The sequence below is a fragment of the Penicillium coprophilum genome (assembly GCF_028826855.1).
Source record: "Penicillium coprophilum strain IBT 35676 chromosome Unknown utg000004l_segment0_segment0, whole genome shotgun sequence".
NCBI classification, from domain to species: Eukaryota; Fungi; Ascomycota; class Eurotiomycetes; order Eurotiales; family Aspergillaceae; genus Penicillium; species Penicillium coprophilum.
In genome coordinates this window covers 7,502,497-7,529,090 of record NW_026622723.1, presented here as the reverse complement: position 1 = coordinate 7,529,090, position 26,594 = coordinate 7,502,497, and the positions used below count along the sequence as shown (strand labels likewise).

The 26,594-nt window shown below is 50.7% G+C and overlaps 9 protein-coding genes across 9 annotated transcripts; 1 reads left to right on the top strand and 8 right to left on the bottom strand.

Annotated features, from left to right (window-relative positions):
• Positions 1–909: 909 nt before the first annotated feature.
• N7500_007271 (uncharacterized protein) lies at positions 910–1,339 on the bottom strand (the record flags this gene model as incomplete). Its single annotated transcript, XM_056678415.1, has 2 exons — positions 910–1,209; positions 1,331–1,339. The coding sequence occupies 2 exons, from the start codon at positions 1,337–1,339 to the stop codon at positions 910–912; spliced, it is 309 nt and encodes a 102-aa protein (XP_056533415.1).
• A 266-nt stretch (positions 1,340–1,605) lies between these two features.
• N7500_007270 (uncharacterized protein) lies at positions 1,606–5,012 on the top strand (the record flags this gene model as incomplete). Its single annotated transcript, XM_056678414.1, has 4 exons — positions 1,606–1,618; positions 2,062–2,596; positions 2,655–4,920; positions 4,974–5,012. The coding sequence occupies 4 exons, from the start codon at positions 1,606–1,608 to the stop codon at positions 5,010–5,012; spliced, it is 2,853 nt and encodes a 950-aa protein (XP_056533414.1).
• Positions 5,013–5,397: 385 nt separating this feature from the next.
• Positions 5,398–6,438, bottom strand: N7500_007269 (sterol desaturase family protein; the record flags this gene model as incomplete). The annotated part of the gene is made up of 1 exon (XM_056678413.1): positions 5,398–6,438. One exon carries the CDS (start codon positions 6,436–6,438, stop codon positions 5,398–5,400), a length of 1,041 nt encoding a protein of 346 aa, XP_056533413.1.
• A 1,666-nt stretch (positions 6,439–8,104) lies between these two features.
• Positions 8,105–9,656, bottom strand: N7500_007268 (SEC14 family lipid-binding protein; the record flags this gene model as incomplete). Its single annotated transcript, XM_056678412.1, has 4 exons — positions 8,105–8,635; positions 8,715–9,089; positions 9,155–9,296; positions 9,388–9,656. The coding sequence occupies 4 exons, from the start codon at positions 9,654–9,656 to the stop codon at positions 8,105–8,107; spliced, it is 1,317 nt and encodes a 438-aa protein (XP_056533412.1).
• Positions 9,657–10,133: 477 nt separating this feature from the next.
• N7500_007267 (putative transcription factor (Snd1/p100)) lies at positions 10,134–12,981 on the bottom strand (the record flags this gene model as incomplete). The annotated part of the gene is made up of 2 exons (XM_056678411.1): positions 10,134–12,659; positions 12,844–12,981. 2 exons carry the CDS (start codon positions 12,979–12,981, stop codon positions 10,134–10,136), a joined length of 2,664 nt encoding a protein of 887 aa, XP_056533411.1.
• A 351-nt stretch (positions 12,982–13,332) lies between these two features.
• On the bottom strand, positions 13,333–14,344 carry sod1 (superoxide dismutase SOD1; the record flags this gene model as incomplete). Its single annotated transcript, XM_056678410.1, has 5 exons — positions 13,333–13,355; positions 13,410–13,506; positions 13,565–13,716; positions 13,770–13,949; positions 14,332–14,344. 5 exons carry the CDS (start codon positions 14,342–14,344, stop codon positions 13,333–13,335), a joined length of 465 nt encoding a protein of 154 aa, XP_056533410.1.
• Positions 14,345–15,928: 1,584 nt separating this feature from the next.
• Positions 15,929–17,084, bottom strand: N7500_007265 (sedoheptulose-7-phosphate:D-glyceraldehyde-3-phosphate transaldolase TAL1; the record flags this gene model as incomplete). Its single annotated transcript, XM_056678409.1, has 4 exons — positions 15,929–16,549; positions 16,611–16,894; positions 16,962–16,973; positions 17,027–17,084. 4 exons carry the CDS (start codon positions 17,082–17,084, stop codon positions 15,929–15,931), a joined length of 975 nt encoding a protein of 324 aa, XP_056533409.1.
• Positions 17,085–17,414: 330 nt separating this feature from the next.
• Positions 17,415–17,941, bottom strand: N7500_007264 (uncharacterized protein; the record flags this gene model as incomplete). Its single annotated transcript, XM_056678408.1, has 2 exons — positions 17,415–17,678; positions 17,912–17,941. 2 exons carry the CDS (start codon positions 17,939–17,941, stop codon positions 17,415–17,417), a joined length of 294 nt encoding a protein of 97 aa, XP_056533408.1.
• Positions 17,942–18,176: 235 nt separating this feature from the next.
• N7500_007263 (Beige/BEACH domain protein) lies at positions 18,177–25,975 on the bottom strand (the record flags this gene model as incomplete). The annotated part of the gene is made up of 7 exons (XM_056678407.1): positions 18,177–18,206; positions 18,257–18,634; positions 18,684–22,498; positions 22,565–23,012; positions 23,065–23,426; positions 23,616–24,872; positions 24,919–25,975. 7 exons carry the CDS (start codon positions 25,973–25,975, stop codon positions 18,177–18,179), a joined length of 7,347 nt encoding a protein of 2,448 aa, XP_056533407.1.
• Positions 25,976–26,594: the final 619 nt, after the last annotated feature.

Genomic DNA, 26,594 nt, shown 5'->3' with positions numbered 1-26,594 from the left:
ACTGAGACACAATATACGATTCATCTTTCAACCCATTTTTGGACCACGAACATTTATCACTGGAACTGGATCGTTTGTGGTTTTTCTCTTCGTAGACTCTCATATTGTCCATTCAGTTGCAATGTTGAGGGACCTCGGTTGTTCTCTTGCCCACTTGGGAGGGCGAGTCTTTAACTCACCTGAGCCAATAGACCTGTTTCGTAAAGGGCTAACCAATCAATCAGGCAGTGCTATTAAGTGTATTTGTGGTTGAAAATGTCTGCCGTCAGGTATAGAGTTGAGTCATCGGGCCCTTCTATGCTCCCGTGTAGGGAATCGTGATCCGGTGGGCGCTCGAGGCGGTACTTTGTTTTCCATATACAAGACCTTGGCCTTTCTTCTTGTGGTCTCGGAAGAAATGAACAACCAAATTTTTGTTTTTAACATCGAGCGGCTGCCAATTCTCCCTTTTCTTTTGCAGCCGAAGCTGTCTACAGTGGGGATTGATATTGCATAATGGTCAGCCGCGAATGATGGGTCGAAGCCTCATGATGCCCAAGAAAGTAAACAGGGCCTTATCACCGTCTCGTTCCCGCCCTGTAAATTCTCCTACATCCTAGTCCGAGATTCAATTACTAACAGCTAATTTAGCTGTTGTTACCGAAATTTCTGTCTGGAGTATATCAATCAATGCCAGCCAGTTTGATCCTTTCCCGGTGACGATGACCAGCAGCATCGACTTGCCTCATATGATCTACGTGATGCCTACTTTGGATCAGCCCCTACCCCAACAAGTACTACCACCACCATCATTCCACCTCCATACCCGTCGACCCAGACAACAAAGGACTGTCATCTCAACACGGCCAAAATCTCTTGGTCCTCTGGCACACCCACTCCCTCTACTAGCAAGGGTGGTAAGAGAGCCGGTCACTCCTGTAAGCCATTCTGCATACCAAATTTCCCGCTGTGCCCGCCTGGGTGAAGCAATTCAATCAACGGTGGTGGAGGGTCTAGCGGTGGAGGCGGCAGCGGCCCTAGTGGTAGCGAGGAGGAGGATTGTAGCACCCGAACGGCGCGGATCTGCTCTATAGCTTGTGTCAAAGGCTCCGGGTGTGACTTTGCTTGTTCAACAACAACCGGGTGTTCTGCAACGCAATACACGTGGGATGTGATGTATTGTGAATGGTAGAATCTTTGCCAGGTAAATTCCTGGAGCACTGTATAGAGCTAAACAGAATGAAACAAGCGTGTAATGAGTAAGTGCTCTCAATACAAGGCACTGTGGTAAACAAGAAGGTACCTTGTGTCTTGTCTTAGTCTATAGACCCAGTATGTCAGTTTCGCTTACCTGATTCATGGCACAGCGAGTATATAACCTATCAGTACTCAATTCCCACAGTAAGTGGGTGACCTATACTAGGTGGTAGGGCTATACATAGCTTCTAACAGAAGCTTAAATACATTCCCGGTAGCTCACAGCCACGTAATTTTCAAGGCCATAGAGATATAGCTTTTGATTTCTTTGAAATCGACATGCTGCCTTGACGGACTAAAAAGTTGATACAATGTTCAATCAAATCATGAGCATGGTACAGGGTAGGGACAAGGCAGAAAATATCCACAATGAGTGGCAGAAGTACTTAAAAATAAAGCGCTTTTATCTTGTTGTGTGAGATTGAGATATTATTTCCTTACCTTAATCAATGTTAGATGTCTCCCTATCAGTAAAACACGAGTATTGATGCAGCCTTGTGAGGTCCGGTAGTCTTTCAGGGTTGGATATCTTTTTTTTTATTTTCTTCACACATTTCTTCGTACTCTGATTTCAATAACCAGACGGCAGTAAACAAGAATTACGTTCAAATATACCAATGACCGGTGTATAAAAAGCGATATACCAGATACTGTGCCTTTCTGCCAAGGTTGGATGTCCATGGATGTAAACGGAAGGGGATCTGGGATCTGGGGGGCCATCACCGCCCGGACTCCGCCAAGATTGTATTGACAACATCCATTCTACACCTCCCCCTCCTCCCCTTTTCAATGCTTCAATAAGAGTTACTCAAAATGCGGCTCCAGGCGGCGCTCTTTTCGCCGCGTGCCTATCGCCCGCGGCGGCAATCTACCCTGACGAGGTCAACCACATCGACTTCCACCACGCTCTCCTCGGCACCCCATCCACCGACTCGACCTTCTTCCTCAAGCCATCCCAATCTTCAAATGCCTCCCTCCTCTATACCATATCCGATAAGCTCCTCGTGGGCGCTGTAAACCCTCGCGATGGCTCGCTGGTATGGCGTCAGAACATCTCGCGGTCGGCGGACTCTTTCGCGCACGGGGCGGGTCTTTTGCGCGGATTGGATGGAAACGATGCCGTTGTAGCTGCGGTTGGTAACTACATCTCATCTTGGAGTGCCCAAGATGGCAAGGTGGGATGGGAAAATCGAGTTCCCGAGGGTGTGGTTGCTGATCTCGAGCTGTTGGAGCTGGAGGATGCTACCGCGACCTCCGGTTCGAGAGATACAATTGCTGTGGTTGCTAGCGAAGGCACCGGAATCGTGAGACGGCTGGATGGCAACACTGGAAAGACTGTGTGGGAATATAAGGATGCAAGGTCTGTTTCGTCTTTGGCTATCTTTTGCAAACCCCAAGCTAACGAATTGTTCTTCTAGCGGCGACGTTCCGTTCCAAGTGTCGTCTTCTTCCACAGAAGTCTTCTATATTTCACTCCAGTCGGCTATGTTGAAGGGCTACAAGATCAAGGTCACCGTTTTGGACCCACTGACTGGACGACAGACGCGCCAACAGATTCTGAACTCTGATGCCGATGTGGCTACCCCGGAGTCCGTCCTCTATGTGGGCGCCAATTCCGCCTCGCCCATCATCGTCTGGACCGACAGGTCGCAAAAGTCCCTGAAGGTCAATGTTATTGGTACCAAGGAGATCACCCCCATCGCCATTGACAATACCTCCGGCTCCGAAATTCGACAGATCACAATTCACGCTCCCCACAAGCTGAACGCGCTGCCCCATTTCTTGGTCCACTTTTTAACCGAGACTGGAGCCTGGGCCGAGGTATACCATGTAGACTTGGTGTCTGCTAAGGTCACCAAGGCTTACAAGCTGCCTTATCTGCCCGGCCAGTCGGTGGTCGCAGCCAGTGTCATTGACGCTAATGTCTATTTCACTCGAATCACGGACATGGAAGCCGTTGTTGTATCATCCGCCTCTCATGGAATTCTGGGACGATGGGATCTGCAGAAGCCTTCTTCTGACATTGCACTTCACTCAGTATCTGAGGTTGTTGCTAAAGGAAAATCTGTGGCTGTTAGGTCAGCGCTTTTCCGGAAGCACGGAGATTGGCAACTTATCCGAAATGGCCATATTGAGTGGATTCGACCCGAAGGTCTCATTGATGCTGTCGCAGCTACTTGGGCGGAAACTGCCGCCCAAGAAGATCTCGCTCATGAACTGGAGGTCGAGGGCCACGAGACTTTGTACGGCGCGTACCTACACCGTGTGAAGCGTCATATCCGGGACTTGGAACATCTCCCCGACTGGCTGAAGGATCTACCTAAGCGCATTTTGAGCAGTATCTTGACCGACGAAGTTTCCAACCTGGACAGCTTCGGAGTTGCCAAATCAGTCATTGTCGCCACGAAGAACGGCCGTGTATACGCCTTGGACACTGGAAATCACGGCGCCGTTTTGTGGGGCGTCCAGGCAGTGGAGACATCGCAGTGGAATGTGAAGGCTATTCTGTCTTCCCCGGGAGTCGTGACCATCTACTCCGACGACGGAAGCTCTGTGACTCTGGATGTGTCGACTGGAGAGGTAGTTTCGCGCACCGGACCATCTAACAGCAAACTCCACTCGATTGCTGTCCTTGATGCGCAGGATGGAAGTTCACTAGCCACCGTTGGTGTTCGTGAAGACGGTACTCCGGTCACTGCATTTGCTAACGACAATGGGTTCCTGGTAACCACCAGCGTTGACGGCCGAGTCCTTGGCTGGGCTGGAAAAGACAACAAGACTCCTGTGTGGGAGTTCATTCCTCCCTCCGGAGAGAAGCTCGTCGACGCGACCGCCCGCCCTGCACATGATCCTGTCGCGTCTATCGGCAGGGTCCTTGGAAACCGTTCAGTCCTTTACAAGTATCTCAACCCCAATCTCGCCCTAGTGACTGCAGTGAACGAGCAGACCAACACCGCAAGTTTCTACCTGTTGGACGGAGTCTCAGGCAAGGTCCTTCACGCAACCACCCATGCTGGCGTCGACTCCACACAGCCCATCGCATCCGTGATGTCTGAGAACTGGTTCGCCTACTCATTCTGGGGTGACGTTGCCGGCGACGAGTCCTCCGCCAAGGGCTACCAACTGGTTATCTCGGAGCTCTATGAATCTCCCTTCCCCAACGACCGTGGTGCTCTTGACTCCGTCACCAATTACTCCAGCACTGCCACCCTCCCGTTACCCCACGTCATCTCCCAGGCTTTCATGATCCCCGAATCCATCTCCCACATGGCTGTCACTCAAACGCGCCAGGGAATCACCACCCGCCAGATTCTTTGCACTCTCCCCTCCTCCAACTCCATAGTTGGCATTCCTCGCCCTGTCCTCGATCCCCGTCGCCCCGTCGACCGTGACCCCACGGCGGCCGAGGCGGAGGAAGGCCTGTTCCGCTACGCGCCCTACCTCGACTTCGATGGCAAATGGTACCTCTCACACACGCGGGATGTCGCTGGTATCAAGGCTGTGCTTTCTCGCCCTACCCTGTTGGAAAGTACCAGTCTTATCTTTGCTTATGGAAACGATATTTACGGTACCCGAGCCACGCCCAGTCAAGCATTTGATATTCTTGGCAAGAGCTTCTCCAAGTTGCAGCTCGTTCTCACTGTGGTGGCACTCGGAGTTGGTGTCACCGTTTTGGCTCCAATGGTAAGTTTCCTACCTCATTTCTTCAGGTACATTTCCTAACATTTTTTGTCTAGGCTCGGAGAAAGCAAGTTAACGCCTTGTGGAAGGCTTAGGCCTTCTAGGCTCATATACCAGATGTCATATTGTTCTTTAGACTGTAATACATACGTTGGTTAACAAATTCTCCACATATAGCACCTAAAGTGCTCGCATCTCACTGCGAAGATTAGTCGACTGCGAATATCAGTCGTCATGCTACACGCAAGCCAAGCTGGCCTGCCGAAAAATAGTCCGCAGTCTGATATGTAGAAATCCGTTGGACGTAGGGAGCTGTTTTCATTCATTCAGAGACATGATATCCCGAGTATCTAGCGTAATACCAAACAGTTCAGCAAAACAAAACAATATGAACCAATCTCGACAACCACCCACAACTGCACAGGCTTTGTATATACTAACCCTCCTCACCCAAGTTCAAATCGTCGATAAGCCAACCTCTCAATACAACGGCATAGGCGACGAATTGACATAATCAACATTATTCTCAACAGACTCAATGCGATCAGCACAAGTTCCAAAAATCCGATCCCAAAGCCTCGTCTGCTTCCCATAATTATGGCTCTTCTTCCAACCCTTCCGATGATGCAAATCATGATCCTCAATAACAAGTTCTGCATCGAACCAGCGCAAAGCCCAACTAAACGTCGACGGCGGCGTAGCATGAACCCGCAATCCACTATGACCCGCCAACTCCGCAAATACAACATACTGATGACAAACCCACCATTCATAGAACCCCATTGGCATCCCCATAAGCCTCATACTGAAATAAGTCATCAGCGGGATACCGAGGATATCGAAGAACTCCTGCTCGGTATCCGCATACAGCGTCAACAGCGGGTTCGGGTGCTTGGTGAGGTGGTGGGTGCGGTGATATTTCCATAATGCGCCGACATCATGCATCAGTCGATGGTACCAGTAGAACCAGAAGTCGAGGATGATACCGTATAGACCGGCTTCGAGGGGTAGCCAGACAAAGCTCATTGTTGAGGGTGCGTGTGTTGAGTGGTATGCGATGAAGACTGTGAACATTGGGCGGAAGGTCGAGGTCGACATGAGTGAGCGGACGACCTTGGCGACTCCGACGTCTGGGACGCCGTCGCGGGCGTGCTTGTCACCGTCCAGGAAGCCATGCTGGTGGCCCAGTCGTCGGAGGACGTGTAGTTCGTGAATGGCGATAGCTTTGAAAGCCACTCCGTATAGGAAGAAGGCGCCCCAGGCGCTGAGGTTATGGCCAGTGAAGGAAACGTAGGCGTGGTGGATTAAGAGTGGTATGGCGGCGTGCGTCAGGACCCAGCGGTGCATGGACCAGTCTGGGACGTAGGGCACGGCGTCTTCTTTTAGATGGATGGGGATGTTCTTGTCGAGGTGTTCTGGGTGGATTCCTAGTAGTTCGTAGAACCAGTGGAAGAGAGTCCACTCTGAGCGGGCTTGTTGCCGCCAGGTGGACTTCATAGAGTCCTTTGGATTGGGACTCATTATGGGTGATTCGTAAACGGTGTTAGAGTGTCGAAATGCACACTTCAGCCCACCCCGGTAGTACCTGGGGTGGGCTGGTGGGTTTTAAGTGCTCGGGCTTATTGTCGATCACTCCCCAGTCGTTCGGTCATTGGCGACGCTCGGCGCATGTGAAGGAAGCCCACTTCTTTCACGCTCCCCGCAAAAACGAGCCTCGGACATTTGGCTGGATTGGAACATGATGTCGATCACATCTCATCTTGGACTGTTTCCCAACAAGATGGCCATTTAGCGCGTTGGCTAGCTGGCCTCAACATGGTTGCCTTATGTTTGTGATTCGGGCTGATTCGGGGATGATATCATGATAGACGGGCTTTCATATGGATAGGATGCTTGTTTTATTGATTATTCATAACGTTGAATCCTACACTAGTGACTGCATATATGTTCGTATTTGGCCGTATAGATGGGACGTTGCCCCGAGTCATGTGGTCAACGAAGCCCTTATTCCGAATGTATTCCCAATTTGGTCAATTTCATCTGAGTAGGGTTTCAAGATATATCTTGAGATGTTGCACTCTATACGTAAGAAAGGTTTTGTGAAAATGAGCGTTTCACTGTATTCTGCATCTTGCGGTTACTCATATCCATCGTTCATATAACACTGAGCTGGGCAAAGAGATCTGAGAAGACAACCAAAAAAGACAGCATGATGTTATCTTTAATACAACGACCTTGATATTCATCCCAAGGCAGACATATTACGATTCCAGAGCCAGAGACCATATAACCCGCAATACTTTTTTTCCCCATATATAGATCCGGCTGTCACCCGATATCTAGAGACATATGGAGAGACTAGAGCCTGCTGGGATGCGTATGTACACGCTTGATGCCACATGTAGGTGATAGATAGCTTGATTTAATGATGTCCCAATGGTCTACTTAACCCAAGCCCAAGGGAGTCTACCTAATCCTCCCTGGATGGCCGAGTGGGTGAGAGACACGAGGCCATCTGATTGCTGGGTGAAACAATGATCACGGGTGATACCGCATTGGGAAGCTCAGCAATGGTGAAACTGGTGAGGATTTCGATCCTGCGCTGGGAGTAATTGGGGAACGGATTCCTTTTTTTTTGCACCTTCCCCATATCACTTCACCGTTGGTGTCTCTTCCTCTCTTTCCTCGGCTTGCCTCAGGGTATGAGGGTAAAGTAGCCATCTAACAGGATATTCTAATATCATGGACCATATTGATTTGGTTTCTCTTTTGGGTTCTCTTGAATCATCAGTTTTGGGGAGATGCAGTACCGTCGTGGTTGACATTCTACCTTGACACTGGGGGCTACAACCAACCCGCTTGAACGTTAAGTCTGAATTCAGACTCCTGAAGATTTTAAATGAGGAATTCATTCCATCTATAGAGTACAAGACAGAGCAAAATAGATAGATAGTATATAGATGTTGGGAATATGGGGCCACTACCGATATCATGCAATGGATTCGTAAACAAGCACATGTAACTCTCTACTCCTTAATATAAAGGCAGACGGATATTCGACAAACACATATAAGAAATAATATACCCTGATATTGAGATCTGCGCTACCTTGTGGTATGTCACATCGCTAATGGTATGTCCAAACAGAAACCCGAACAAGATTAATCCTGCTGCCATTCTATGTGCTCTATGCGGCAACAGTTTTCTGCGTCTCATCGACAGACAGCTGGTTGACCTTGACCGCCACTTCATCAATAGTCTTCTCACTGTCCTCTACCCTAGCCTCTGCGCCAATAGGCGCCGCCTTTTCTGTAGAGTCAGCGGCGTTAGCCTCTGACTTGACCGAAGCCTGCGTCTTCGGGATGGGAACGATGTCTCTCCGCTCTTTTCCGTCAACGGTACCCAGCACCTCGAGGTGATCGCCCTCGAACAATACCGGGCCTTTGAGGATATCCTTCCGCTTTTGACCGTCGGCGAGCGGTTGCTCGATGCCGCGGAGTAGTTCGCGACTGGGCTCGTCCAGGTTGGGCATGTCACCCCACGACCAGTCTAGCTCGCCACCGTATTGCTTGGGGATGCTGGATGGCTCCATGAAGGAAGTGAGAGTTGGCTCGAGCTCTGCGGCGGAGAGAATGAAGATCTTTGAGGTTGTGCCCGGATCGAACCAGCGCTTGATCCAGCCCCAGACGGTTGGGAAGAAGGAGGGTGCTCCGATAATCTAACGGTTGAGTTAGTTCCACGATCATGTCTTCAATGGCAAAAGCTGTCTGAGCGGATTAGATGGTAGCGCAACATACAAAGATTCGATCCAATGTCTCGGGGTAATGCGCCGTGGCCAAAACACTAGCATCTTGCATATGACTCTTCAAGTTCCAGAATTGCTTCAGTCCGACACCGCTGACATCCACGATATTGGTCGAAGTCACGATAGGCGTCTCTGGGTTTGGACGTGGGAGCGCGGATGCGAGCGGCATCACGAATCGGAGGAGGTTCTCATACAAAGCGAAGAGGTTTAACAAGCGCGCAGGGACTGTTGATGATTTGTGAGTCTCCGGTGTACCGTTAGACATGGTGGAGTTGTAAGCGGCGACAGCCTTGTTATCCAGGTGGCGGATCTGGAAGACATAGACAGGGATTCCGCGGCGATCGCGACGGCCTGTCCATTGGGGGTACTGTTGAGACAGCGGATGTCAGCAGGAACTCTGTATCCTCGTTCGCAAGGTATTTGAAGACGCACCATGCGTCGAGCGGCTTCATATGAATCTACGCTGATATTCTCATATAGCTCCTCGATGGCGTTGTCTTTGCGCCAGTCTTCGGTATCCTTGAATTGAGCCCACGCGCCGTCGATGTCAAACTTGCGAGCACGGAGGAATCGCCTGCGCAAAATATCAAAATCAGCACTCGATCATGTTGTTTGTTTTGTCCGTTCCTGGCTGTGGTGGGGTCCAGCGCGGAGGCGCAACATACAGTAAAGTCGCATCATCATGGGTAGTCGGCTTCGCTTCAACGCCATCTGCGCGTTCCACAGCAGGGGTGTAGTATTTTTTCTCAGCGCACAGTGCCTTGAACTCCTGCAACTTTTGGTCCTGCTCCGGTGTGAGGTGGTGCAAGTGTCCGGCGAGCCATGCGGTTCCAGAAGCTTGTGAGGCGGATGCGGCGGGATCGTTCTTCGAGGCTGAATCGGTACGCGTCAGGTCCTGTTCGGAGGCCTGCGGAGTTTTGTTACCCCAAAACATGGTTGGTTTGTATCCCTGTTTACTGGTTTTTGACAAAGAGATCAACCTTCTGAAATATATCCTGGAGGTGGCGGAGGGAAAGAGGCGGTGAAATAACGACGGTTTGGTCCCGAGGTCGGTGCCCAGGTTGGCTCTACTTGTGATACATCTCTCTATCACGCATATGGCTGAAATTCACATCTCCTTTCAGAATGTTGAATGTTGAGTTAGCAAGTCTCTATGCAGATGTAGATCCATCGATCAACAAAGCTAATCGGCAGCATCAACCAAGGTAGCCCTAGCAACGGACATCTGGATGAGGCTATACGAGGGTCTTGAAGGTCACAAAAACACGAAAATGCAATAAAATTCCGGCCTAAATTAAACCAAGTACCATACCTCAGTGTACACGGCACAGCCAAATGTTAATCATAGGCCAACCCAACCATATGTGTACAGATCGCCCTCATCTCAAAAATCAAATAGTTACAAAGAAAATTAGTCCTCGGTCAGATCACCATACTCCCACATACCGCGGCGGTCGGCCTTAGCCTCGTCCTCGAGCGCACGCAGGTTGGAGAGGGTATCAACGGAGGCGCGCTCCCACGCCTTCAACTTGCGGGGTACCATGGCCATACCCTCGTGAATAATGTCGGCGTTGATGCTGTTGTCCAAGTTCTTGGAGGCAGCGGGGTCAAGGAGAGTGACGTGCAGGGTGCCATCCTGGTCGATGTGGTCGACGTTTGCGACGAGCTGGCGGTCGAAGGTCTGGTCGCCGACGAAGCCGACGGCATCCTCTAGGTAATCCTCAGAGGTAGGGAACTGCAAAAGAGAGAGGACTGCATCCATGGCCTGGGGGCGGAGGGTTTGGCCGGAGAATTGGGGTTGATTGAGAGGACGGAGTGATGCCCATGGCTGAATCTCGGAGTTGCCGAAGTCGACGTAGACCACCTCGGCCTGCTCCTTCTCACGGTCGTTGCGGCGCACCTTGGCGCGGTACCAGTCGCCATCTTCGGTGAATTGAGCAGCAACCCAGTCGCCGGCCTTGGGAGGGCCAGGCAGCGGGGTATCATTGGCCTTGTTAATGTGGAACTTGCGGAAAGCGCTCATCAGCTCGGTGAGGGCGTTGGTGCCGGTGCCGATCTGTTGCAGCTTGATCTTTGCGGATGTAGGGTCGATGTATGTAACCATAACGTCGCGGTAGTCCTTGCGACGCTGCGCGGGGACGGCATCACTTTCAGTGCCTGTTGCGGTGCCATTGGCAGCCTCGGCTTCCTCGGCCTCAGCAGCCGCCTTAACAGGGTCCCAGTCGTGCCACAGACCCTTGCGGGCGTCCTTGGCCCGCTGCTCAGCAGCGAAATACTCATTTGCGTGACCAGACTGCTCAGCCGAGTATGCGTGGACGGTGGCAAGGCCCTCCTCTAGCAAAACGGTTGTGAAGTTCTCCTTGTTGATGTACAGGGTGCCGATAAATCCGCCAACCTTATCAATTGTCTCAACGTCGATCTCAACATCGCGCTGCATGCAACGACGGTTGGCAAGGTCGTGGGCCTCCTGGCCGAAAGGCTCACCCACGTCGCTGGGTCCGCGGGCAGAACGGGGGGCACGGATGCCGGAAAGAACGAGGGTCAATTTGGCGTTATCGCGGGGAACTAGAACAGTGAAGCGAGAAGCAGACTTGACAAAATCAACGACAGCGGGGACACGCTTTTGACGCTGCAAGATACCAAGCTCAAGCTTGGCCTTTTGCACGCTCTCTGAGTAGTCCACCACCTGCTTCGCCTTGGGGGGCTTGGAGGACCACATTCCACGGCCCTCCTTCTGAGCATCGGCCTCCGCAGCGAGCAGCGCATCATAGTCGGGAGACCGGTCAGCGTCATCCATACGGTGGCGAATTACAGAGGCGTAGCCAGCCTCCACAAGGGCCAGACCAACGTTGGTGTTGCCGTGCACAACAGTAGCGACCTCGCGCTCCTCGTAACCCTCGTTTGCAGGCTTCTTGCCATTTACGGTGACCATGACATGCTTGGCGATCACGCGCTTGCGCAGGAACTCCTTCGCCTCAGCAGCAAAGGGAGCCTGCTTGGGGTCAGAGGGCTTCGGCTGACGGATACTGGCGAGACTAATCTTCTTCTCTTGGCCAGCCTTGTTGCGGATGAAGAGAGTATCCGCGTTCAAAACGCGGGTGACAACGTAGTCCACAGCGGCGGCACCAGCAGTCGTGGGTCCCGTGTGGCTAACCCACAATCCCTTGCGGTCAGCCTTCGCTGTAAGCTCCGCCTGGCGGAGGAGAGCCATGTCCGGACCCAAGAGTGTTGAGTGATGGTCCTGGCAGCGGGCCAGACCAGCCTCAAGGAGGAAGCGAGAAATGTTTCCGTTGGGGTGAAGGAGGGTAGCAACAATCTGTCCCTGAGGCGTAACGCCAAGCAGAGAAACCTTGACCTTGCGCTGCAACAAGCGTTCCTCGACAAACTGCTGTGCCTCATCACCGAATGGTTCAGCCGCGGTCTCTTTGCCATCGGCGGTCGTACGCTTAGCAGATGGTGCCCGGACACCAGCAACAGCAATAACAGTCTGGATGTGTTCCTGGGGCTTGAGCAGCAAACGCAGCACAATTCGGTCACCGGTCAGGACCTTCTCAATAATACCCTCGAGCTGGTGGCCCAAGTTACGCTTAACCAAATCGCGAGCGCCAGTCAACTCGTAGCTGGTATCGATGTGAGCATCGTCGCCACCAGCCCAAGTTCCCTTTCTTTCCTCCTGAGCGAGAGATTCCAATGCCCGCAGGCGCTGCAGGAGTGTAGCGGTCTCCTCAGATTCATCTCCGCGTTTGCCTGCTTCTTCGCGGACTCGAGTCCAGCCCTCTTGCACACTGATATCGGGCAATGAGGCGTCGAAGCCGGGCAGCTTGATGATTCCATAATCGCGCTTGGCACCGGTGGGGATGGTGTAGAGAACGTGGAATTGGACAACTTTGCCGACAAGGAGCTCACGGAGGAATTCGCGGGATTGGAAGGCGTATGGCTATAATTGAATCTTCACGTTAGTTTTGTCTGGTTTTCTATCTGCTCCTTTGATCATGGCTCTTTGATTGAGTGCTGTACGTAGCTCCTAAGGACCAGAAAGACCACCAATTGGAGATCACAACAAGCAGCAATCTGGTCTTTCAACTGTGCAATCGGGGGATCAATCTCAACAATGCACCTACCTCATCGCCCTCTCTCCTTAATCTTGGAGCAGAGACATAAGCCAAACTCAGGATACGTTCTTGTGAAGGGTTGGTGATATGCGACAGCACGACCGTGTCACCGGACAGGACGGACTTGACCCGGGCTTCGAAAGGCATACTGAATGAAACAAGTCTCCACTACCACACAATTGTGATAAGATTGAAGACAAAACCAGAATAAAAACACAAGGAAGAGAAAGAGAAGATGAGAGCAAGGGGATTGTCCTGAGGGGAAACGTGGCCGGTGTTTAGACTTGTGGGGGAAAGCGGTCAGCCCATCCGAGCTTCTACGGAAGTCTACAATGCATCGATCATCGAACAGCTTCGATCACGACATATATATCCAAATATGCACAAGTCAAATTGGCATTCATTCATGTATCCTAGACGGAGTATCCAGCATTTTTTTGATCCACCAATTACGGGGATATCAAAATCCAGGTTTCAAAAGGGGATATAGCTGCATATTTATGCGGCAATACCAATGACACCTACCATATCTCATTAGTTCTCATCTCCAATCTATCACGCCTTTATGAACTTACCGCAAGCAGGGCGAGCACCGGCGTTACCGGTCTTCTTGGACTCCTCGTTACCACCCTTGCCAAGGTCATCAGTACCGGCGTGGACGACAAGAGTGCGCTAAGCAGATAGGTTAGCAGTCTGTTTCAGCCATGCCTGATATCATTCATAAACTCACGCCCAGAACGGACTCGGCACCAATCAGCTTGATGAGGTTATCCTGCTTGGAGCCGTTGGCGTTACCCTCGGCATCGGTCTTGAAGTTGCCAAGGTCACCGACGTGACGCTCGGTGTCAGTGGGAGCACCGTGGGTCTTGCCGAAGGGGTTGACTAGAAGCAGTCAGTATTCGATCCTCTTGGTGTTTCGCTCATCATGAACATACAGTGAGGGCCAGCGGAGGTGCAGCCGTTGGTGTTGTCACCGAACTGGTGAACGTGGAAAGCACGCTCAGCGTTGGCGTCGTGGCCGGTGATGTTCCAGGAGATGGTGGTGGGGGCGCTCTCGTTGGCCTGCTCGAAGGTCACGGTGCCGGCGACCTTAGCGTCACCACGGAGAACAGCAACTGCAAGGAGAGGAAAGTGGTCAATGAATTGTTCTAGAAGGTTTATCGAAGACTGTCCGGCATGCCGACTACTGCATCTCTAGGCCCCTGGGGTCTGGTCCTCCGAGCTCAGCAACGGCTCGTGCCGCACTGGCCCAGGATCAGAATGCCGCACTTCTGGCAAATGAGCAACGATGACCCCCAGATTTGTCCCAGAGATACTGGCAGACACCCAGACAGCAGTGGAGAGCTAGGGCGAGGATGCAAGCCGATAGGCTCGGGTTTGGGCTCTGGATCACAAGGTGCTCAAATCTGCTCACACCCCAAGGTCCTTTCGCCACATATGGGGAACTTGGAGCTGAAGATCTTATGGTCCAGAAGAGGGCCAATGGAAATTACTTACCAGCCTTAACCATTTTGATTATCTTAAGATGTTTTAGATTGATTGAAAAGAAGAAGGGTATTGTGAGAGAAGAGGAGAGGAAGGGGGCGGATGAAGATAATAAAGCGGATGATGTTGACGTGACTCTGAACTTTTATTGAGAAAGTACTAGGTACATGTATTTTAGTGTAAAAAAAGCTGTGTCCACCAGTACCTGGTACTTAATACCACAGCAAAACATCCCCCACCTTCCCAAGTGGGCAGCGAGTCGGAACGAGGGGGAATGACATAATTATTCCATACAGCTGAATACTTCAATTTTCACCCTGTGTATCATAAAACCTCGTCTGTCACTATATCAATGTCTCCTTATTTTCACCGATATACCGTTGCACTGTATCACATCCAATGCTCAACTGCAATGGCCTCGGGCAACATGATCGTAATGACACCATAGCTGCAATTGGAAGAGCATGGATTACGTGCGGGGGCCTGAATAAGCCGACCCGGCTAGATTCACGGGATTTGCGTTGATCTCACCGCCTTGGTCTACGATGTTTGCCTATCACAGCTGGTGCGGAGTTTCTCTGATTGACATGGTTCCAGCACCTTGTTGTCTGTTGACCACCTTGGATTGCTTCTCAGTCCTAATTCATAGTCAGGCGTTGTCCTCAGCTCTTAGAATATCAATACCACTCGACAATCCAAGTTGCCCTGGCTCCCCCATAGAAAGCATATGAAGAAGTCCACGCCTTTCCAAAGGTCACGATCAAGTAGAACATTTCCGGGTCGTAGGTCACCATGGGCGAGGTCGTTCATCCATTCTTTTCGTACGGGTAGAGGTTCTAGTTTCTCTACTTTGGTGACTGTAGAAGTTTCCTGATCGCGAGTATGGTTGTTTTATATTCTAGGATAGAGGGACACGTCTAATATCAAAGGCAGTTAGTACTCCGTAGACAACTATTAAACATATACTCTGTGAGTCCGTATACTGGTCACACCTCGCATATACCCGAGGAAAATGCCGTTGTCTGTAGAAGAAACAGTCTGCTATTGAAGGACAGCGCGGATGTTGAGAAAATATCTCATAGACCTTGAGTTCTTTACGGAATTGCTCTCTCTCTCAAATTCGCCGGATTTTGGGACCTTGACCACGATGCTAGGATGAACCTCAATAGACGAAGGAGATGCCTCCTTTCCAGATCCAGTACACACCAGAGGACTGCTGCCGGGCATTCATAGAAAGCAGAGAATATAGAAAAGGTGTGCAAACAAGGTCGTTGCTGTGTGTATGAGGGAGGTGCGCAAAGAAAGGGAGGGCTGGGGGAGGTTGGATAATGTGATTCACCAAGTCTAGTCACTCACCCAACTCAACCATTAATGTTTACACTCCGAGTTTAAGGACCAAAGCTAAATGCATGCAAAATGCACAGGCCTATACATTGCAATAATGCCTAGTAGGGCCGTGGACCTACCTAGACCTACAAACGGGTTTCTACTGACACCGAAGGACACTGTTTGAGACAAATTCATCAATTCGTATCTACCGATTCCAATTTTTGGGAGATCGCCAATTTACAAAGAAAATTAAACAATTAAAAAAAGATCAGAAGCTAACCTAAGCCTGGATCTTCTTGGCAAGGAGCTCCTTGAGGGTAACGGCATCAGCAGCGAACTTGGAGATGCCCTCACGGAGCTTCTCAACAGCCATAGCCTGCTCGTTGAACTGGAAGCGGAACTCAGCCTCGTTGTGGAGGTACTCGCGCTTCTGGAGGTCAAGGCTGGAAGCACCGGCGGGGTTGAGCTTCTGGGGAACAGCCTCGGTGGAGTTGTAGAGGTCCTCGAGGAGGTTGGGGGAGATGGTCAGGTAATCACAACCGGCAAGCTCGGTGATCTCGCCAACGTTACGGAAAGAGGCACCCATGACGATGGTCTTGTAGCCGAACTTCTTGTAGTAGTTGTAGATGTCCTGGACGGACTTGACACCGGGGTCCTCCTGGGGGGTGTAGTCGCGCTTGTGGGCAGCCTTGTACCAGTCAAGAATGCGGCCAACGAAGGGAGAGATGAGGTAGGCACCGGCCTCGGCGGCGGCAATGGCCTGGACCAGAGAGAACATGAGGGTCAGGTTGCAGTTGACACCGTGCTGGGACTGGAGGATGTGGGCGGCCTTAATGCCCTCGTAGGTGGAGGCAATCTTAATCAGGACACGGTCCTTGGAGATACCGTTGTCGGCGTACAGCTAAAGTGAAAATGGTCAGATTCAAATTGGTCAGTCTTTCCCAGTGAACTGGTGAGCGTACCTTGATGATCTCAAGAGCCTTGTTGACGGAGCCCTCGGTATCGAAGGACAGCTTGGCGTCAACCTCGGTGGAGACCTTGCCAGGGATGATGTTAAGAATCTCCTTTCCGAACTGAACGAGGAGACGGTCGAGGGTGGCCTCAACCTGCTCATCAAGAGTCTTTCCGTGCTGCTTGCCGTAGGCGACGGCAGTGTCGATGAGAGCGGCATACTCGGGCTTCTTGGAGGCAGCGAGAATCAAAGAGGGGTTGGTGGTGGCATCCTGGGGCTTGTACTTGCCAATAGCTGTGGTTTACGTTAGCTAGCCATTCAATGCTGGCATGTCACATTGTGCAAAATCTGGAATACATACTGGCGAAGTCACCTAAGAAATTTAGTTAGCGATTTTTCAATATAGCGACGGGATTGATAGCTTACCAGAGTCGCAAACGACAACGGTGCCGGAGGCCTTGAGCTGTTCGAGAGAAGAAGACATTTTTATGAATTGATAGTGAGATCGAGAGAGTATGAAGAAGAGAGAAGAAGGGTGGCGGGCGGCGCGGTATTTAGAAGGAGGGGTGGTGTCATAGACCAGAACCAAATCAATTGCCGGGTACTTGTGTTCAGTATGGCATTACCATAATAAAGGGAAGTACCTGGCCAGTGCCCCGTTTCTCAAGTGGGATGGTGGGGCAAATGACGCCGATGAAATCAGAGCTTCCCCTTCACTGAACTTCTTCTGTTTTCGCCATTGCTTTCAGGTTCCTAGATTTCTTAGGTCTGTTGTTTTGCGCCTTTCTATGGACATTCCAATCTCAATATGATTTCACATCTCTACTCCTTCAGCGGGAGCAATTGTGCTACAATCCAAATCCGGCGCAGAGTGCTCCGCCTTCCCCCAACCGGAGGATGGTAGACCGGACAACGGCCCACTAATGCAGCGGTCTTTGCAATACTCACCGGGGGCCCGGTTAAATAGACATCGACGGCTAGTGATGGAGAAATATGAATCTCGGCGTTCAAGGATCTTATTAGTATTTTTCGAAGGGACCTCGGGAGGCTTGAGGAAGGCGCAGACGCTATTGCCCAACTATACAAAGTAGTAACAGGTTTTTATACGTACGACTAGGTAAATGCATGTATGTGAATGACATGTGTCCTGCAAGCGTACAGTATGTCTTGTTGGAAAGGTGATTCTACATCCATTGTTGTATTCTGTGCCGTTCCATTAATCGAACATCCATTAGTGCGGTTGCCACATGTTTTCATACCGGATCGTACTTTAGTTCGTGGGCTCGACCGTCGGGTGGCCACTAGCCATACCCGTTCAATCAGTGGCAGAGGCTCAAGCATGTTCATGACCGGGGTACGGGCCTACGTTCTACCCAATCCAACTTGTGCTTCACCCGTCGAAGCATCATACAGGGAAGTCCATACAACTGAGCGCAATTCTACTTTCAGAACGGCGAGAGCCGCATGGTAGAATCAAAAGAGAAAAGGCTGAGGGCTAGAAAATGCTCGGTAAATATGCTTTTGGGCTATGAACGTGAGATCAAGGAGAAATGGGGGTCAAAGAACACCGAGAAAATCAGCGACGCTGGATGCAGTTCCATTCATACTATCATGAAGTTAGCATGGTCATTTGAAAATGAACGTAATAAAACTCACCACTCGGCCAGTCTCATCCCCGGTATAGACCACGTGGGGGAGAGCCAAGATACAACTGATACCGGCGTTGATATTGGCACCATTGTCGCGACTGCTGTCAGTATGATGCAGCTGTCGGATCAACTCTAGTTCAAAGCGGTCACCGCGTATATGCTTGCTCCAGATGTTAACTACGCCACGAGTATGACCTGTCAACACCAGTTCACGCTCCAGCCATTCATTCTGCACCCCCTCGTAGAAGACGCAGGACAAGACGCGATCGTCGCTCGACTCGCAGACTGGTTGGTCAACCAATACTACGCCATTGAGGGTATATAATGTCAAGCGGTTGCCGCGACAAACCATAATGTCCCCAGAAACATCGTTGATTCGAGCACACTATTTTGTTAGCAAAGACCAGTAGGTGATAAGAAAAAGGGAAACATACATCGACTACACCATCGGCGGGAAGGGCTCGCACGAATGATCGCCGATTCAGGTCCCATAGCATAATCTGTCCATCATTGGAGGCAGACAATAAAGCGCTGAACGAGCGAGAGACGGCAAGGACAGTGACTGGGGCTCGGTGGCCAAATAGTGAACCAATGGGCTGCAAGTCAACAGACTTGGATGTTGCAGTGACGGTCCATAATGAGATGGTACAGTCCGTACCGCATGTGACTAGGGTGCGGGAATCCGCAAAGGTGGCATGAGATAACTGACCAATATGAAGATGCTCAAAGTGGCCCAGTAGCTTGCGAGTATCGGCGGCATAGAAGCGGACACTGCCATCGAAGAATCCCCATTCCATGTAATAATCATAAGCTGGCGGCACATTGAGCCTCAGAGCCGCGGTACACAGCAAACGGTCTTGCTTCATCGATAGCGTGGCTACTCGTTCTTCAATATTGAGCAGAGACAGAGGCATCTGGGTCAGGGATTCTGCGAGAGTGTCCAGCCGGGGTATGCGGTGCCGTTGATCTTCTCTTTGTGGATGAGGTCGTTGGAAGATTTGATGCGGAGTTTGTCCAAAGTTGTGAATAATGCCGATGGTGGCTAATCGCTCCATTGGGTCATCAATGGCATCTAAGTCTTTAGCACCTTTATATGAGAGGTGGTGGAAGACATTGACGGCCTCGACAGCCGCCTCGCCCTTTTGCTTGCTGCCAAAGACAAGATCAATCCAGTGATGCAGGTTCTCGGAAACATATGGACTCTCCAGCGCCTCCCGATGCTTCGCAATGAAGATCTTGGGATCGCCTTTGGCCCAAGGTGGCAACTCAACCGAGTCAATGGCTGTGGTCATGTTTTGGAGAAGGCCAAAATCATAATGGTTTGAGTTCACAAGGAATTCCGGAAGATAGAAGAACTCAGGTGTAAGTTCTCGAACATCAGTCATGTTTCCTCGGGATGCCGACTCCCATGTCTTGCGGATTGAATAAAAGAGGCGATCGGCATGATCAAAGGAGCCGCCCTGGAGTAAAAGATATGACTTGACAAATGGTTGCAGACGGATGAGGTAGGAGGTGACAATCATGGCAGAAGAGTAATGCGTTCCATAATGGAAAGGTGGAGAATTGTCGTCCCCCATTTCCGCAAAAGCATTATATCGCTCACGGAAACCCATTTCTCGTTCGGGCGTTTGGCAACCCATGGGCTTCGAGAGGTCCCGGAATGTGGCCGGGTTGTTCAGGTCGAGTTCCTCGCTTGTGTAGTCTGCTAGAACCCACGGGAAAACGGGGTACTGAGTTAGGTCGTTGAAGGTACGCCCAGCAAAGGTGTTGATCAACATTAGATAATGAAAGTTGGAAATTTCACCCTTGACCCATTTGCGCGTTGCTGGGTTCGCTGGAAGGTGACCGAAGACACTAGCAAATTTAGAGCCGAGGGACTGGGGTGCATCATCTTGACTGCGAAGGGTTTCAAATCGCCAGATGTCTTCTGGTCGTGAGTGTCCGGCACTTCCCGTGACCTGTGGTGCCTTGATGGCTAGTTGGTTGTACAGGTCGTCTCGAGCTCGTGCCGAGAGCAATGTCAACAAATAGCTAGTGCCATCTGTGAAGAATATTTCGAGGGCGACATCGCGGAACAGGAAGCGACGCTTGGAAACGCTGACCAAGTCAGACCATTTCCAGCTCCTTGTCTCATGCTCCTGCGAACGTGCGTCATTTGATTCGCGACCAGAAATCATGCGCACATAGGGATCTCGTTCCTCATTGGGGGCTTGCCAGACGTTCACGATCTCGCCATCTGCTCTTTGGAAGAAATTGTCAAGGATATAGATGCAGTCCTTGCCAAGAATTGAAATACCCTCCACTGCTTCTAGACCAATGATCCGAGAGAGGTTACACACGCTTTGAACTTGATCGCCACGTTGAAGAGACCGCATCACCTTCCGGTTTCTATCTTCATAGTCTTCGAGCTCAATTTTGGGGTCGTCAATCATCTCAAAGTTATCTTCCATAAGACTCCGGTTGTCGGCATCGCCGTTCGGCGATTCGCTTCCCACATTCTCCAGTTCCCCTGTGAGAGGTTGAGGCGCTGTCAGAGTCTCACCCTCCGAGAGTGCACGTATCCGAGTGTCGATTTTGATTCCCGGGGGCTCGGAGGCCTTACGCTTGGGCTGATAGTCTTGTCGATCACCCGACTCATCTGGAACCAGACGTAGTCGCATACGGCTGCGACCTTCAGTCTGGTCTAGCCACCACCTCCTCTCCTTTTCTTCTGCGAGGAGACCACCTGGTCGTCGCAAGTCAAGCAGTAAGTCGGAGAAAGCTGACCACATGAAGGTAGAGCTATCCTGAAGATCCTGCAAGAATCTTTGAGACTTCAAAAACTCGGACGCTGCGATGTTCGAGATCCAATGCGGCAAAGTCGCCTCGTGCTTTCGCGTCATGTCTTCGTCAAATTTATCGATCTGAGCCCATTGTCTGAGTTTCTCTTTACGTTTAGATATTCGAGACTTGACGGACTCCTCGGTGCTTGCATTCTCCTCGTGGATGAAAACATCCCATGATCGAGAAAATACACCGAAGAACAGGGCATCCAGATCGTCACGCTGGTCATCGATCCATTGCAGGAATGCTTCGTCTTCCATTCCCGAAAGAGCATCGAACCCATCAGCTAACCGGCGCTGGAGAGAGACTGATCCATGGCTAAGTAGTGTTGTGACCTCATTCGGCGCCTGTACTAGTATGATTCTCCATAAGCGGGTAGCAGCTGAGCGAACTTCACCATTCGTGCTGACCAGCTTGGTGTAGAGCAGGTAGCATAGCAGATGTAAATTTTTTGATTGGGTTTCAGCCGCCGAGAGAAGGACCACCTGCCAGTAATTCAATCGATTTAGCAATGTCACGGTTTCGGCATCATCTGCTTCTGACAACTGGAATAAGATAACTTTGTACAAAGTCGAGCGAATCGTTGTGATAGCCTGGCTACACAAACGAATGCTTTTCAATTGAGATATGTCCGGGCGCTGGAGATACTCCAGAATTGTACCAATGAATTCAAGAGTGGATGCTGCCCCGTTGGTAAACCAGCCTTCGTATACTGCCTCTGTCAAATGTGTCGCAAAGCGCCCGAGGTTCGTAAGTGTCCGGGTTTCATGAAGCAGACCTGGTCGGACCACAGGGATATCTTGCAATGCCGAAAGCACACTACCAAAAACCCAAGAATTGAAGTACGCCTGGTGTTCCAGAAAGCCCGGTGGGGTCTTCAGATAGAGACCAAGGCCGGAAAAGTCTTTGCGCTCTAGAAGCTGATCCTCGAAGACAGCCAAAACGAGCCTGAAGACTACCTTGACAATGGGATGATCAGTGGCGGCTTTACTTGCAATAAAAGTTGGGTTTATGAACCGCCGTATCCGCGCAGAAGAGGGCTGATACTTGGATTTATCAGGAGAGACCAAGATAAAGGATGAGCCACGTCTCAAAGAACCGGTGCTTTCCTCGGGGCCGCTCAAGGAGTCAACAATGGTGGTCTGCAAGGCTGTCGATGCATTATTAGTACTCGAGCGTGGTCGTAGTACTAGGTTGCTGTCATCGAAGCTGAGTCCGCTGTGCCGGAAGTTCAGTTCTGTGTTGGGGCTGACAGTATCAGCACCAACAACAACAGGATAGAGCACAGAAAGTAGCTCCTGCACGTAAGTAGATTGTGCGGTGAAATCCTGGAAGCTTGGTGATCTGGCGCGTGCTGTTTCTAAAAATCGAACAACCGAATTGATAAGAGCAAACTCATGGATATTCCGGTCTGGGGAAGTAGCATCTAACAGTGAGAAACGTTGTCAGTCAGAGAATAGCCAGACCGTAGTCATGAGCAGTGAGAGCGTACCAGGAAGCCTGAGAGAGTTCATTTTCGGTGCGTCGAGTTTGGAGACACGCTCTTCCAAAGAGCCTTGAGCGTTTTCTTGGGCATTAGTTGTAGTCAGATTGCGCACACCGCACTTTAACATATTCATAATTACTGGTAGCATATCTGGGAAGACGACCTTTAAATCGCCTTCGGCCAATAAAGCTCTCAGAAGCTCGTACGGGTGGAATGGTTCGTCGACATTGAGCAAAGCATGATCAACACCGAAAAGGATAGAAAAGCAGATAGGCCACAATGCGGGGATATCCCACCAGCTCTTTAGACGATGTTCTAAAATGATGTATCCACCACTCTTCTCCGCGAACTTCTTGCTGTATCCACTGCCAATGACCACGACTAAGCGGGCCAAGATCTTTGTTGCGAGTACCACAATCTCAGGCTCATCTTCGCACATGAGATAAAGAAGCCACTGCAGAAATGGTTAAACGAAATTCTTCCAGGGCAACTGACCATCCACATACCTTGTTCGTGACAGCCTTGGCGAATTTCTTCAATGGCGTAGGGTCATGTGGGTTACACAATACGGAAGTGTACAGCCGTAGCATTTCGATGCTTAAAGTCACATTAGGAAGATATTTGCTTTCTGATTTTGCAGATCCAGGTCGAGGAGATGCAGCCAAGTACCGAAGGCTCTTCTTTCTCTGTAGGTTTGTTGAAGTCTTTGGCTTATGGAGTGCATATGTGATGGACAACGCTAGTGATCGAAGAAGGTCGGGAGTGGGATTGCTTTCCATCAATGAGCGGAATGCCGATAGGCAAGGTTGGAGAGATTCTTCGGTCAGCTCGCCACCCTTCAAAGTTTCCAGTAACTTCTTGCTGACACCTACTTTGGTCAGCTTGAATGATAAGAATATTAGTGCCACCAGGAAGTAGACTTACGCATACGACCAAGACGCCTGGCGTTGAATCGCCGATAGTTGCTATTTGCGACAAACGTGCAGAATTGGGAGTAATACAACCCAAGCACCTGAGGTTCTCCTAGTCGCCAGGCATCCATGTCGACGAGCAGAACACGATAGGCGAGCGGATTTGTAATGATGGAGCGATTGGGGGTTTTCGAAGTCGTAGCCAACAAAACCGAGAGTCAAGCGTAGCAGGTCAAGCATTAGGGAAGCCAGCTCCTGGGGATCAGAGCTAACCACGGGGATCTTGAACGCTGTTGGAGAATTACCCATACAGAATCCAAGCTTCTCCCTTAATAAGGCGGCAAGAATTCCGTAGCCATTCTCTCTTTCCATGGCCTCGCTGTTTCTCCAGTTGTCTTGGACTGCTTCGTATAGAGCCTCCACAGCCATCCGAGTGCTTCCCGCGGTGCTAGCCGCCTTGATCAAGCTTAAATGGACCGCGGCGCAGCCACCTACACACCAACTAGCATCATCCATCGCCCTGGGTGTAGCAACGACAGGATCACCTGTCAGAATGCCGACACCTTGAGGCTGAGTTAAGCCGTCATTGATTGCCGGAGTGGCGCCATTGACAGCAACGGCATTGCCGCCCGACTTTGTTAGCTGGTGCAGACTCTTTGCTGCCTGCCGTGACAGAGATTTTATCAACTGCGATTCGTCCACATTATTACTATCATCGTCGTCAAGAACGGCGACAGAGGAGACATTGATCAAAATCGAGCTTTCGCGAACCAATGTACTCGCCCGTCTGCGGATGGCAGTGACAATTTCTGAGGCTTCCTCTTTACCAGGGTGAAGATGTTCATTGCGCAGGTTGAGAGTCGCAGAGGCCTTGTATGTCTGGAAGGATCCTAAGCAATCCTGGAAATTCCCATAGTACCGAGGTCCAAGGTTGTAGAAAACAGCTATCATGTCATCGCTGTAAGCCTCATCGAAAAGCATTCCATTGGCAAGAGACCATCGGGAAGTGGACACGCCTTTTCCGAGACGCATCGCCAGGTCTTGAGGGGTACCAAAAAATGCCTGCACGCGCGATGACTTGCTTGAATGATGGCTTATGGGAACGGATGGGTATTCGATCTTCAGTTGTTCAACAAACTCTCCGTCTACGAAAAGAGATGCACGGGAGGAAGACATTGGCTTCGGTCTCTTTTGAACAACGCAAATATGGTACCAGCGATTTGGCTCGAATTTTGCCGACTTGAATCGAACACTGGGCCGGGAACCTCGAATCGAAGTTTGAAGAATAAAGTTACGAGTATCCCTTTCGAGGTAGGCAAGGATGAAACATGTTTGGCTTGCATCGAATGCTCCAAAGATAGTAGTGTGCGTGTTGGAATCGAATTCGTCGAAACGGGCCCAGGCTGCAAGAGTGTAGCCAGAAGAATTGATGGGGGGGGAATGGTCGACCAAGTGTTGCAAACTCCACTGAACAGTATCCATGGCGGGACATATCGAACTGTATTGACGGAGGCTCCTTAGAGGATTTGAGGGCAGATAGTAAGACTTTAAGAACTTGCGGATTTCGATGGGCTCCACGGTATAAGGCGACAGCATCGTCCAAGCTACTCATTCCCTGGACGCTGAGAAATTGGGCAAGATCTTGATAAATTTCTTTCTCCCTGTCTGATCGTCCACCGTCGAATAAGAGGGGTAGGATTGAGGTGAGCATATCAGTGGCATGCAAAGCTACGACGTTCCTCCGAGATTGCGAGGCCAATTGACAGAGGCATGCAGGCAAGGCCAAGCGTAGTATGTCATATCCAGATGAAAAAGAGGAGTGCATCAACCACACACGAAGGAATGGACCAAGTAGTTCCGGCACTTCCACCGTCTCCGCTGATCCAATGCAATGATCCACGGCATGCTGGACATCTTTCGGAGACGGGGGTTCCTTATCATGGGGAAACTTAGTGCTCAGTGTTACAAAAATACCTGACACTGTCTCCTGGCATAGAGCTGCAGCCAAAATGGCGCCATAGAGATGTTGCGCGTCACACTTAATCGTGTCTATCTTCTTGACCAGCGCGGTCAAAATTCGTTCCAGTGCGGCAAGACCTCCCCCATCTATCTTCCGAGCAAAATATCGCTTGTTGCCAAAATGGTCCTTGAGGCCCTCTGCCAATACACCGAGGACATCTTTGAAGATACCCAGTAGGCCTTTTCGTTCCTCCTTGGATTGTTGTGCCGGATCGTATAGCTCGGCTACCTGGTCTGCCAGCTTCAGCAGGGTTTGAAAGCCCTGGAGATACCGGAATGCATCCTTGGCGGTGCGTGGACGTGCATCATCTATGAAGGTGTGGCGCAGGCGAAGAAGAGATTCGGTCGTCGACAGGGCCTGTGACAGAGTGATCGCGGTGCCTGCACCGACACTCTTGAGCTGGTCAATAGTTGGGGCTAGCTCTTCAGCCAATCGTTCGGTCGATCCGGAAGGGGAGGGAGGGTGGAGGGGAGCCGGCGGAGCCATAGCCAAATCTTATCCACGTCCGCTCCGATGGCGTATGACCATCAGAGACCGCGAATGTTCAATAGCGGGTACAGTGGTCTGCATTGGTGTGTGACAGTGCTAGGGCCAAGATAGGAAGCCTGGCGGTTAGGGAAATTTGCAGCACTCGTCATCCGCGGAACCCCATGTCTAATATTCAGCCACCGCTGTAATTCGCTATCGGGTAGAGGGGAACGTTAGGTATCAGGTGACTCAGTTTGGGGCTGGACACACAGCCCTGTTATTGTATTGTATTCGAATGGTCAGATTGTAAGTTACACTGATAGGACATGATAAGCGCGATAAGGGGCAGCTGTGAGCAATGTGGAGAAGCTTGAATGTGATCCTATGATGTGATGGCTTCTCCGCAGATTGAGTGAGTTGTATCCAATAATGGCACTCTGATGCAAGACAAGGGGGCAAGACCAACATTTGAGTCACCCGAGCACAAAGCACGCGACTTCGGACGATGAGTTGCCTTGGAGAAACCGGGCCGTGCGAGGGAAGGTTGCCTATAGCCTATAACAAGTTGCAGACTTGCCAGGTACCCGGAGAAGATGACCATCTGCATCACCTTACTATAGGTGATCTATTTCATCTC